At 48.1% G+C, this 13,636-nt stretch overlaps 1 protein-coding gene across 3 annotated transcripts in view; it reads left to right on the forward strand.

The window, feature by feature from the left end:
- Positions 1-6,450: 6,450 nt before the first annotated feature.
- The window catches only part of GOLGA3 (golgin A3), a 46,664-nt gene continuing 39,478 nt past the window's right edge, over positions 6,451-13,636 (forward strand). Inside the window, exons 1-3 of one of the 3 annotated variants that reach the window (XM_046639636.1) lie at positions 6,451-6,793; positions 11,472-11,598; positions 11,946-12,261. In XM_046639636.1, the coding sequence (XP_046495592.1) occupies positions 12,129-12,261 (133 nt within the window). In that variant the 5' untranslated portion in view covers positions 6,451-6,793; positions 11,472-11,598; positions 11,946-12,128. The remainder of the gene's footprint in view (positions 6,794-11,471; positions 11,599-11,945; positions 12,262-13,636) is intronic. The other 2 variants (XM_046639635.1, XM_046639637.1) reach the window with 2 other exon arrangements.

A 13,636-nucleotide genomic window follows, 5' to 3' on the forward strand; every position in this document is an offset into this window, starting at 1 on the left:
TAAACACAGCCATTTAAAAAGTCATATACAGTTGGATTTCATAACTCATATTAAAAACAAAGGTAATAAGCCCTCAGGACTCCTTCCTTCCTAATGAACTGACTCCATGTGACCATCACCTGTGCTCTCGTGGGCACTTGCGTCTGTGCATCTGTCTGGTGTAGGTTCTCTACGATGGTGCACAGCCCTTCCCACCCACCCATTTGTGGACCTTACGTTGGGAGCTTGAAACCGGCCCTGCTGGGAGTGTTCACACCACAGAAATGGGTAAATGCTACAGATCAGGGTCATTTTGTTTTTGTCTTTTCTGGCGAGAAGGTTGTTAAACACCAGTACACCACTGCACTCAACCAATATAATCATGAGAAATAAGAGAGTTGTTTGAAGCCACTACGTTTGGGGTGGCTTGTTACATAGCAACCAATGACAATATCATGGCCTCTGAAGGCCCAGCATGGGGTCGCCCCTGCCCTCCCCCAGGAAACCTCCCCTTCTACCCACCCCACCTGCAGAGTCTTCCACTGTGTTTCTGCCTCTGGGCCCTGGCGTGTGCCGGTTCCTCCTTACTGCTCCTCCTACAGAGCACCAGATGGTGACACCGGATCATCACTCAGGGTCAGCTCAGATGTGCTCCTCAGAGGGGACCCCTGGCCACTCCACCACATGGGTCCCCACCCAGCCACTCTAGTGTCAACCTGTTTGGCTTTCTTCCTGATGCCTGTCATTTTTGGAAAGTAAACATTTACTTACTGTTTTTCTCCCCCTTCAAAACTCCAGAGCAGGGACTTCCTCTCTTGCTCATTGTTGTATACTCGGCCAGAACGCCTGATGTGGCCAGCATATGATGATCGCGGATGGTCAAGTGAGCAGATCCAGTGAAGGCCAGCTTAGACGCCACTGAGTGGGAGTCCTCCCCGAGGCACAGGTGGCGGCTCTTTCCTTTGCCTCTGCTAAACCTAATGTGTGCTCTCATTTTTGTTTGACGTTTTTGTCTCCTTCTAAAGACAGTGAGCCTGGACTGTGTCTTAGAGCAGCAGACTGGCAGTAGTCCACGTCTCTCGAACGAGTGTGGGAATGAAATGTTGGAAGTCAATCAGACCAGGAGTTATGGCCATCTGCCATGTGTGCGAGCGTGGGCTTGTGAGCGGTGTTCCTCTCGGTAGTAGTTCTGTGTGTTTTCCTTGACGCCATAAGAAACGCCACAGCCAGGGGGTTAAACCAGACAATTATCCCTCACAGTCTGGAGGCTGGTTCCCCTGAGGCCTCTCTCCTTGGCGTGTAGACGCCGTCTCCTCCCTGTGTCCTCATGTGGTCGTCCCTCTGTGCGTGTCTGTGTCCTGATCTCCCCTTATTAGGACACCAGTCACTGGATTGGGCCCACCCATATGGCCTCATTTTGCCTTAATCACCTCTTGAAGGCCCTGTGTCCACATACAGTTACATCCTAAGGTCCTGGGGGTTAGAGCATTCAACATTTAGGGGACACAATTCAGCCCATAACACTTATCATCAAACGTGCAACTCCACAGGGTTTTATAAAAATCACATGGTTTTTCTTGGCAAAACCTACATACTATTAACACCTTATGGAAGGTTGAACAATGCTCTCTGCCACCAAAGACGCCCACGTCCTAATCCCTGGGACCTGTGAATATGTCACTTTATCTAGTAAAAGGGACCTTGCTGACTACATTAAGGGCCTTGAGATGAGGAGATCATGCTGCATTATCCTGTGGGTCCTCAATGTAATTGCAAGTTCCTGATAAAGCAGGCAAGAAAGTCAGAGGTGGGAGATGCAGTGACAGAGCAGAGGTTGGAGTGAGGCTCTGGAAGATGGAGGAAGGGGCCAGTAGCCCAGAGATGCCCTAGAAACTGGAAAAGGCAAAGGAAACAAACACTCCCCAGAGCCTCCGGAAGGAACACGGCCCTGAGACACCCTGATTTTGGATGTCTGACCTCCAGAACTGTGAGAGAATGAATTCATGTGTTTTAAGCCACTAAGTTTCTGGTGATTTGTTACACGGCTGCAGGAAGCTAATACGCCACCCCACCCCCACCCCCCCCGCCACACGCTTCTCCTTTGGTTTTCAGTGTTCAGGAGGGGTCCAGTGTTTTCTGAGGCTTTGCAGTAAGAGGTAGAGAATTCTATGCTCACCTGAGCTCCCGTGGGCACCTTAGCTTGTTGATGGGATGTGGCTGAGTATGTACCCTGGGCTGGGGTCACTCTGATGAATGAGACAGCCCTCCTGCTCCAGCAACACCTGCTCCCCAGTGATGCTCCTCCACCCTGTGGCTTTTGGATCTATGTAGGAGATGCCTATCCCTTGAACTGCAAATACTCATCTCTAGGTGCCGGCCTGCAGACTCCACTTGGCAAAAAGAACTCTGTTTCCCGCACAGAGCCCTGCCCTGTCCCTCCATGCCTGTCCTCGCAGTCTCCCCCATCTCAGAAAATGGCTCAGCTCCCATCTGTGGCTTGGATCCCCAAGGAGTTGTCCTCAGTCTCTCTTTTCCTCAGTGCCACCCGCCCCCAATCAGCAAGTCCACTGAGCACTACTTCCAGAACTCGGCCTCAGCCCTCCCGCTGTGCTCCATCCCTTAGCCTCAGGCCCATGGCCAGCAGAGCCCAAGGCTCAAGCTGCCCCACAACTCACATCTGGAAGGCACCTGAGTGATCTCTTCAAACACATCAGACGGCTTCCCAGCGCTCTGACGGACCGTAGCGGCTTGCCCCCTCAGCCTCGTTGCAGACCCTCTGGACGTGCACGTCCCTCTCCTTGTAAAGCTCTTCTCTCAGAGCTTCACATGCCTCCTCGCCATGTGAGTTCAGCTAAAGGATGACTTCGTCGAGAAACCTTTGAATACATGGTTTCCCTTGCTGTTCCCGATCCTGCAACCCTGATCCCACAGTTCCCTCCATGACTCCTTTTCTTACTTTATTCATGTGTCTGCTCACACTCATGGCAGAGGGCCACCCCATACCATCCGTCTGAAATAGCTGCATGCCTCCTCACCCCTCCTTACCCGGTCCTTCTCTTCACTCATCACTTCCTGTCTTGCCTGTCTGTGTTTGTCGTCTAGTTCTCTGACAGAGTGTAACCTCACGACAGCAGGGATTGTGTACAGTATCTAAAATACCACTTTGTATACAGTTGCCCACAATGAATACTTACTGAATGAATGACGACCCCATGTAACTGGCAGCCCTCTGACTCCAACACACGTAAGTCATTGCTCTGAATGTCTGGTATTTCCCACACAAAAGAAGCTAGACTGGAGTGGGGGATCTCGTCTCTCCTCTTCCTCCATCTAACCCCCTACACACAGAACATTGCCCAGGCCATTCGAGGCACTGGATTGTGTCCGTCAACAAATTAATGGATAACAAAATGTGGTATATCCAGACAGTGGACTATTATTCAGCCATAAAAAGGAACTGCATTCTGATACATGCTAAGACATGGATGAATCTCAAAACATTATGCTAAGTAAATAAGAAGGCAATCACAAAAGGCCACATATTGTGTGATCCTATTCATACAAAATGTCCGTAATAGATTAATCCATAGAGATAGAGAATAGATTAGTGGTTGGTAGGAGCTGAGAGAAGGGGGAATGGGCAGTGACTGTATGCATATAGACAAGAGGGATCATTTGGGGTTATGAAATGTTCAAAACTGAATTGTAGTAAATTCAGTTTTATTTACTAAACATAGTAAATCCAGTTTTTTTACTAAAATGTAGTAAATGTAACTGTAAATTTACTTTAAAAATCATTGAATTGTACACATGAAATGGGTAAACTATATTGTATGTAAATAATACCTTATAAAACTGTTAAAAATTTTACTTAGAGTAGTGTTTTTCTTCTGCATGGATATGCCATCAATTTAATATATAATTAGGCTCATTTGCTTCTGTTTGTATTTAGATTTAGTGTTTGTCACACTTTTCTTGCTAATTTAATTATTCCCCAGTTTCCCCCATTAGTTGTATCTTACATAGCTGCAGTACAATATCAAAACCAGGAAACTCACATTGGTCTGAAGTGTGTGCACAGTTCCATGTCATTTTAGCCCATGTACAGATTCACGGAACCACCACTGCAATCAAGATGCAGAACTGCCCATCACCACAAAGACCTGCTTCGTCCTGTCCTGTTTCAGTCATAGCCACCCCCATCATTCATAACCCTTGGCAACCATTAATGTTTTCCCATATCTATAATTTTGTTATTTCAGGAATGTTACATACGTGGCATCATATCAGCATAATCATAACAGTATAGTCTTTTTGATATTTTTCCCCCTCAGCCTAATGCCCTTGAGATTCATCCAAGTTGTTGCGCATATCAATATTTCTTCTCATCGCTTAGGAGAATTCCGCGGTGTGGATGTACCGTGGTTTGTATAACCATTCATCCACTGTAGGATTGGTTAAATTTTGGTTGTTTCCAGTTTTGAACTATTACAAATAAAGCTACTGTGAACAATAGTGTACAGGCCTTTGTCTGGACATAAGTTTCATTTCTCTGAGTTAAATGTCCAGCAGTGCAGTTGCTGGGTCATATAATTAAGCATATGTTTAATTTTTAAAGAAATTGCCAAACTATATTCCAGAGTGGCTGCACCATTTTACATTCCCACCAGCAAAGTATGAGAGCTTTAGTTTCTCCACATCATTGCCAGCATTTGGTATTGCCACTATTTTATTTTAGCTTCCCTGATGGTCTTAATTTGCATCTCTGTAATGGCCAGTGATGTTGAACACATTTCACAAGCTTATTTGCCATCCGTATATCCTGTTCAATGAAACATCTCTTCACATATTTGCTTATCTTCTAATTGTATTTTTTTTTTTGGAGGAAGATTAGCCCTGAGCCAACATCTGCTGCTAATCCTCCTCTTTTTGCTGAGGAAGACTGGCCCTGAGCTAACATCCATGCCCATCTTCCTCTAGTTTATATGTGGGATGCCTACCACAGTATGGCTTGACAAGTGATGCCATGTGCACATCTGGGATCTGAACTGGCGAACCCCAAGCCGCTGAAGTGGAACATGTGAACTTAACCACTGCACCACCGGGCAGGCCCCCTAATCATATTTTTCTTTTCTTTTCTTCTTTTTTTTTTTTTTGAGGAAGATCAGCCCTGAGCTAACATCTGCCTATCCTCCTCTTTTTGCTGAGGAAGACTGGCCCTGAGCTAGCATCCGTGCCCATCTTCCTCCGCTTTATATGTAGGACGCCTGCCACAGCATGGCTTGCCAAGCAGTGCCATGTCCACACCTGGGATCCGAACTGGCAAACCCCAGGCCACCAAAGTGGAACATAAATGCTTAACCGCTGTGCCACCCGCCGGCCCAGTATTTTTTTACTGTTAGTTTTGAGAGTTCTTAATATATTCTAGGTACTAGTCCATCAAATTTGTGGTTTGCAAATTTTTCTCAGTCCGTAGTTTGTCTTTTTATTCTCTTAATGGAGTCTTTCTCAAAACAAACGTTTTTAATTTTGATAAAATCCAATCTATCTCTTTCTTTTGTGGATTGTGCTTTTCATGTCATGTCTAAGAACTCTTCGCCAAGTCCTCAGACCTTAAAATTTTCTCCTATTTTTCTTGTAAAAGTTTTATTGATTCATATATTTTGACATGTAAATCCATAATTATTTTGAGTTAAATTTTGCACTTGCAGATGACACGATGGTCTACATAGAAAATTCCAAGGAATTTACAACAAAAAAGTTCCTAGAACTAATAAGTGAATTCAGCAAGGTCTCAGGATACAAGCACAACACACAGAATTTCATCACATTTCCATATATTAGCAATGAATATGTGGAAACCAACATTTAAGACAGAATACCACTTACAATCACTCCAAACACAATGAAATACTTAGGCGCAAACTTCACAAAACATGTACAGGATCTGCATGCTTAAAATTACAAAATGCTGATGAAAGAAATCAAAGAAGATCTAAATAAAAGGAGAGACATACATGTTCATGTTCCACATAGTAAAAATGTCAGTTCTCCGCAAATCCATCTATAGTTTTAATGCAATTCCTATCAGAATCCCAGGAAGGATTTTTGTAGACATAGACAAGTTTATTCTAAAAGTTATATGGTAGGACGTGGGCCCCCAAATAGCTAGAACAATCCTGAAAAAGAAGAAAGTGATAGGAATCCACTACTCCATATTAGGGCTTGCTGTAACGCAAAGACGAAACCATGAAAAGATGGAAAGATGAATAACGATGGGCGGGATAAAAGGTTCGGGGTTCAGGGTGCTGAGGGGCGGTGGGGAGGACCCAGCGCGCCCCCACCTCCTTGCCACATGACCCCGCCCCCGCGTTTACTAGCCACGCCCCAAACGGGGCCGGGGCGGGGCCAGAGTGGTCACGCCCATAATCTGAGGGGATGGGCGGGGTGGGGCAGGGACCGGCGCGCCGGCCACGCCACTTCCGCCGGAAGCTCAATTGTCCGGCTTCCTGTCGGAGTTGGTCCTGCAAGTCTTGCGAGCTACGTTTCTACCGGGAAAAGAGGCGCAGACTCACTTTCTGAAATCTGCGTCGGGCTAGTTGCGAGTGGGGTCACCCTGGCCCTCGTCCAGAGCAGCCCTGCCCGAGGACGGCTCCCGGCGGGCAGAGGAGGACGTTCTTTTTCCGGAACGGAGGCGGCGCGCGCTGGTGGTGTCCGGGGGGCTCGAGGCGGCGCTGCACCGCGTCCCGCCCCTCGCACGGCCACGTCTCCGCCGGAGCAGTCGGGCTGGCCTGTCGCGGCCTCCGCAGCGCCGGTGAGGGTCGGGGGGCGGCGGGGGGTCGGGGACGCGGGGGCCGGGTGCTGGTGCCGCTGCTCGCGGGGGGCCCGGGCCTGCTCCACGAACGCCTTCCCCTCGGGCCCGCGCAGCGCCTCTCCCGTCACGCGCGCTCGGCCTCCTCGGAGTCCTGTCAGGACGGCAGCCGTCGTGGAGCCGGGGTCCGAGGGTCGGGTGGCGGTTCCTCTCCCTCTCTCGGCGCGTCTCGGTCTGGGTGCCCGGGGTGCCCGAGCGGCGCGGGCACACTTGCCCAGGGAACGGACCTGCGGCTTGGCCTTGGTGGAGCCCACGGCCGCTGTGTCAGTCGTGCGACGGGCGCGTCGCCCTGGGTCCTGGGTGCAGGGGAAGTCGCGCCGTGTCCCCCGTCGCTGCGCGCGCTGCGTCGGGGATGCCGACTGATACAGAGGCGCTTGCCGAGCGTGTCGGGTGGTGCGCGGGGGTCTGGAGGGAGGTGACGTTGGGGCCGGGGCCTCGGACAAGAGGCTGGCCGTGCCGAATTGCGGGGTAGGAGGGCTTCGGGCAGAAAGAGCAGCGAGTGTGAGGACCCTGAGGGAGGACCCGAGTCGGTGTTCCTGGGCAGAGGAGTGTCACAAGGGTGTGACGAGGACCAGGGTGCAGTGTGGGCGGGGCCGCGCGGAGTAAGAGGCTCGGATTTTGTTGTCAGTGTGATTGAAAACCGCTGGGTCCGCGTGAGCCATTCGCAGGTGACTCATGGACTTTAAAAAATTTTAAATTATCCCTTTAATTGCAAACATAACCCTTTACTGGAATGATGGCTTTCAGTTACAGTGTACCTTGAATAGCAAGAAAAGAAAAGAAAAAGCGTCTGACATTACTCACATTCAAAAGTAGCTCTTTTTTGGGCCAGTTCCCTTAAGCAGCAGTATACCTTCTTAAGTGAGAATATCTTTAGTTGGCTTTTCCCTATTAATTTTGACAAGCAATTGAAAGGAAAATTACACTAATAGTAATAACTACCATTTATTGAGGGCCTAGGACAGACCCTGTGCCTTGTTGCATTCAGTACTGGCAAAGATTTTGTGTCTTTTCTCATCTTGCTAATGAGGAAACTGGCTGATTGTGGTTTAGAAGTCTGCCCAGGATCTCCTGCTGAGGGTAGAGGCGTCGGGACTGGGAGCCGGGATTCCTGCCCCCGGGGCCACCCTTTACCTGGCGCTGCTGTACAGTGGCACGGGGTTTCTCAGGGCTTTCACTTTGTGTGTCTCTGGTCACTTTTGGTTACTGGTGTGGCCTCAACTAGGTATTATCTTCTTAAGGGAAGCCTGTTTTATCTTTGGCCATACTCTGTTGTTTCTAATTGCCCATAGGAACAACTTAAGGTGGGGGGATGGAGCTGTTGATGTGTCTATACCGAATTCGTGTAATCTGCTGTATGGGGGAAGCTGGGAGTCGCACAGGTGCCTGACGGTGGTTCTCAGCATGAAGTCCCTTGATGTCAGACAGGGGTGAGCCCAGAGGTGTGAACTCTCTGTGAAGTTCGCAGTCATGGCTTTGTCCGGTCTCTTCCCTCCAGGAAACACAGTGGAATGCAGGTGGTCAGAATGGTACTATGATAAGACTGACCTCTTTATTTATTATTATTTTTTTAAATCACAAAATGCAGTGCTACTAATAACAGCTTCCTGGTGATGTGCTTCTGCTGTCTGACCCTCCTCCTCGTTTGTTTTTGTCAGCAGTCTGAGGTAATGAGGCCCTGAACAACTGAGTTATACTAAGTAAAATTCATGTGAGACTGAGGATAGACAGGGAATGCCGGCTTAGTACCCACAGAAGTGCCACTCTGCCAGAGGCCGCTTTGGGCAGTCAGTGAATTCTGTGTCTTGTCTGGCTTCGGGAGGAGCTGCATGTGAACAGGAGCCACTTTCATGACCAGTCACAGTCACGGGTTCTCTATTCTGGAGAGCTGTACCGTGCATCTCTGGAGGGGGTAGGACTACTTGGGAATTAGAAGGTTTCTTGTTTAGCAACAAATCCAAAAGGAATTGAGTGAATGTAGTCTGTGATGGCATTGGGCTCAGATGGGCTGATGCATTTGTCTCCGTGTTTGATGTGCCTTCATCAGTGGGCCTCAGACGGCTCGGCCTTTGTTCCTCTTTCTAGACAGCGTCAGCCATTGTCACCATGTGCCACTCCTCTGTGGTGGCACATTCTCTTCTGTGGCTCCTTGGCTGCCCCTCTGCCCCCACTTCTCTGGTTGGCATGTCTGTCTTTAGTAGATAAGTCCACCCCTGCTGGCTGTCCTGCTCCTCCTTCTCATACCAGTGACATTGCTTATCTGGGCTGTGGCCATTACAAGCTGCTCTCTCAGTTTTTAATTCTCAGGGGCTTTCTTTGCCTCCACTGAATCTGTAGCTCCCAAGTATTTTTAGTAGAAATAGAATTTTTCTGTATTTGAAAAGGCAGTGTTGATGCTCAAGGATGCAAATACTGTATCATTTTGTTTGGGAACACTGTCTTGGTCACTAAGAAGTGAAAGCCAAGGAATTAAGTCAGTAGCCTGCGTTGAGCACTGCTCTGAGTGGGGGATGTTGGAAGTGGTAGGGGCAGTCTTGGGGTAGTGGTTTCTGCTTCCAAGGATCATACAACGTGATGGAGGAGATGGACAGACACACATTGCAGTGTGGTGTGCATGCAGAGGGTAATGTGATGGCAGAAGGCAGTGGGCCAAGTGCTTTACCTGAGGCCCAGGAGAGACTTCAGAGCAGCACCTAATGGTAGATGTGGAAGGATCCATGGGAATTTGCCTGCTGGTCAAGGGGAGAAGGGCGTCCACAGCAGAGGGACCAGCTTCTGCCTGAAAATTATTCGTCTATCATTGTTACCCTTCCGGGCATCGTGGACAATACAGTGGTGATTTAGACATCTTCACCCCTGCTCCCCACAAGGCAGAAATAAAGACATTTCAAAGCAAAATGCAAATGTTTTCTTTTGTCGAGGAACTTGTTAGGATGACCAGCACGTACAGTAGGCTGTGTGCAGTGACAGTTTGATTCCGCATTCCGCCATGTTTGTTCCTACACATCTATCTGTTGTCATGTGTCCTTGAAGTGGCAAGCCGGTGATGGAGGGGCAGCCTGGCCATTCTTTGGCTGAAGTGCCTCACCTTCCTTTATGGGCTGCTTTTTTACAGCCTTCTCTTCTGGCCTGGCAGGCTTACCCCAGCTGCTTCTTAGGGAGTGGAGTGTCTGGGATTGTAGTAGAGGGGCAGGCTTGCTAGGAGTTTTGGTGGTTTTCCATGGAGCTGGGGCCTGTGGGATGTGCAAGGAGGTGTGGAGCCTCCAAGGGCCCGTTTGTCTACCCCTGCACCTGGAAAGTCTCTCCAGGGATGAAGGAGGTTACTGGTTGTTGCAGAGATGAAACAAGATTGAGAACTTGCACACAGGATCACGTTTTGGCCAGCCTCAGTAACTCCCTCCATTTCTCTGACTCAGATGTCCTTTCAGTCTTCAAATACTTCTATGAAGCAGGCACCATGAGCCAGACTGGCACCCAGTGCTTTTTTTTTTTTTTGAGAAAGATTAGCCCTGAGCTAACTGCTGCCAATCCTCCTCTTTTTGCTGAGGAAGACTGGCCCTGAGCTAATATCTGTGCCCATCTTCCTCTACTTTGTATGTGGGATGCCTACCACAGCATGGTGTGCCAAGCAGTGCCCATGTCCGCACCTGGGATCCGAACCAGAGAACCCTGGGCCGCCAGAAACAGAACGTGCGCACTTAACTGCTGTGCCACTGCGCCAGCCCCGCACCCAGTGCTTTTTGGTTAGCTACACTGGATAGTAATTATCCACGTTTTCACATATTTCAATCAACAGTCTTTTGTAGTACAAACCTTTACTGCTAGTTTTACACTTCTTAGTAGACCTAACCTTTTTATATCCTTCACAGTACTTTTGTTAACACATAGTGTGTTTGGCCTGTAGGGTGCCAGACGGCAGAGAAGAACATGTGGATTGTTAGAGTTGTGAGCTAAACATTCCTGGGTTTGCACAGAAGGACACTCCCGTCACTTGTCACTGGCTGCATAGGTAGACCAGGTTATGCCAGCCACCAGTGGGTGCCTGTTGACGGTGAAAGGGTGAGAGAGGATTATCAGAGTAAATGCTTCTGGAAAAACAAGTGCACCTATGTCCTACTGCTGTTGAGTCAGTGTCAGCCCCTCCTTGTGAGGGCCACTGCTTAGGGTCTTACATGAAATGTCTGTGGGTTTTGTAAGCTGGAGAGGAAAGTCATGTACATTTTTGTCCTGAAACATGTGAAACACAGAACAGTATGTAGGATAATATGAAACTTATTTTAAGTAAAGTAAATGCCAGCATTTCTGCAGAATGAATGATGGCTTGCACCTTATCTGTTGATGAGGAAGCAAATTGATAACATCCTCAGTACACTTTAGAAGGGATAACTAACTGCCAAACTTTGGGCAAAGCTTTCCTCCCTTAAACTTAGAACCCAGGATGATCTAAAACATAGTTAATCCTGCTAGAAATGAAAGATGGGACCAGTCACCTCTGTGAGATGTTTTCTCTGCCCCTGGTCCAAAGTGGCTGCCTTTCCATGCATCCTCGTCCCCGTGCTTCCCCCATACAGTGCACAGTCACCATGTCTCACACAGTGCTGCTTTTGTTTTGCCCCTCTAGATCCAAGCTGTGGCCTTGGGCACCGTCACACCAGGTCTCCTGGGAGGGGAGCTTGCCCTGTGAGCACTTGGGCCTGCGTGTCCAGTACAGACTCTGCTGGCCACATATGCTGTTTACACTCAAATTAGTTAAGTAAAAACTCAGTTCCTCAGTCTCCCAAGCCCTACCCCTGGGTCAGTGGCCACCTGTGATGGTTACGGAGCCAATTATGGAGCTTCTGTGCCTGCAGCTCGGTCTTTAGCCGGCACTGATACAGACACGAGTGCCTTCAGGAATGGGCCCAGGTGTGGCTGATCAGCTTTTTATACTCAGAACCTAGGATCTTGTAGGTGATTAGGATTATTTGTTGAATCAGTAAATATGTATTTGTTTACTATATGATGCAATTTAGGAACCAAATGTTAATCTTGGGATTGTTACTTTCAGTCTGACAAATGAAGATTGATAAAACCTTTCTCTTTCCCCTCCTGTCAGGTATCATGATTTTACTTGGTTTGATTTCAAGCCACTTTTGAGACTTTAAATCTTCTCCTGAGAATGGAAAACCTAGTGCAGTCCTTCCCAGAAGCTCTTGGCTGTTGCTAATGGCAGAAACCAAGCTTGCTAGCAGTTCACTTGCAGCCCCTAAGTGTCAGCGCAGCCTGTGTCGTCCTGACCATGGATGGTGCGTCTGCTGTGCAGGATGGCCTCTTGGAGGATGGATCCAGCACTGGTGCCTCAGCTCATGCTGAGGCCCTCCCAAAGTCCCCGGGCTCGCTGGCGCCGCCTGACCAACATGACGAAGCACAGCGTAAGTTGCCAGTTACTCTGTGTGCTGCTGACATTTTGCCTTTAAACAGGAGGACATGGGCCAGCTTGCATTTTGGAGGAAGACTGTGGTGTTTAAGATCATAATGAACTTTTCGTTCATTCAAAGTGTGTTTTTAGTACACAGACAAGTGTTTTTTCCTAGCTGATGCCAACTTTAAATCAAGCATCATGTGTGTTCAGTAGAAGAGGAGCTGTCCCACTCTCTGCTCCAGCAGGATGGAGCAGCAGTGTTTGCTCTTAAGCCTTCTATGGGTCTTCACTGATACGTTATTGTTCTCTGCCTAACAGTCTACCTTTTGGGTTGATTGGTTGCCAGAATTTTATTAACTGGGATCCGGAAATGGTCCAGTTGTGATTTAAGGATTATCAGATTACATTTGCACATTAGTTGATGGGTTATTTGTGCATCAGAAGTAGAGGGTGAATCGTTCACTCAGTTCTCATACCTCTTCCTTGTTAGGAGGGTCAGTGCAGTGTCTGCTTGAAAATCGAAGCATATATACGAACTGATTTACTGGCAGAAATTACATTCTAATTCTTGTAAAACGATGTTTAGGCATCTAAAACGGTTTTGCTGATTTCTGTCCTTAAATGCCAGGTGAGCCCAGTAAGAGTCCCAGACCAAGGATTCTACAGTGGGACAGACAGGGAGCCAGTGCTTAGACCTGCCACTATGCCCTCCAGCGAGATCCTTAGTTTATCTCAGCCTCACTCTCTTCATGTCTAAAATGGAAGATTAATGGCACCTACATCTTAGGGTAGTTGTGAGGCTAAAAGAAATGGCACACGTAAAAGGCACGCACTCAGGAACCGTCCAGGAAGTGGTAGTGGCCGTTTTTGTTATTGTCCTGACACCATTGTCATCATTGTTATTTGTTTATCCATAATTACGTATATGTTTGGAAACAATTCTTCTTCTTACTTTTAGGTTTTTTTAAAGTGCAATATGATGCTCGAAAATGTACTTTTTTATGTAAATGGAAAGGTGTAGAGACTCTCCCCAGATGTATAAACCCATCAGAAAGTGGTATTGACCTGATTAATTTGTATCTGAACTGCAGCATCCCCCCCTCAACCAGCAGGGGAGCTGAAGGGGTCGTTTGTGTAAGTGCAGACACTTGTGTCAGGGCTGTGGTCGGGTCTCCTCGCTCTGCTTAGTGTCTGTGGCGCCCTGTTTGTATTCTGGTTTTCTTTCCAGGGAAGTGTGAGAGAGGGTAGCTGTATTAGTTGGGACTCACATATCAAGTGATGGAAACACATTTTGAATTTGCTTGGGCAAAAGGGGAATTTCCTGGGTGCATACCAGGTACATCATGGGATCCCAGTGACGCTGATTCCTGTGAGAGACTGGGCAC

This window comes from Equus quagga, chromosome 15 (assembly GCF_021613505.1).
Source record: "Equus quagga isolate Etosha38 chromosome 15, UCLA_HA_Equagga_1.0, whole genome shotgun sequence".
Taxonomy (NCBI): Eukaryota; Metazoa; Chordata; class Mammalia; order Perissodactyla; family Equidae; genus Equus; species Equus quagga.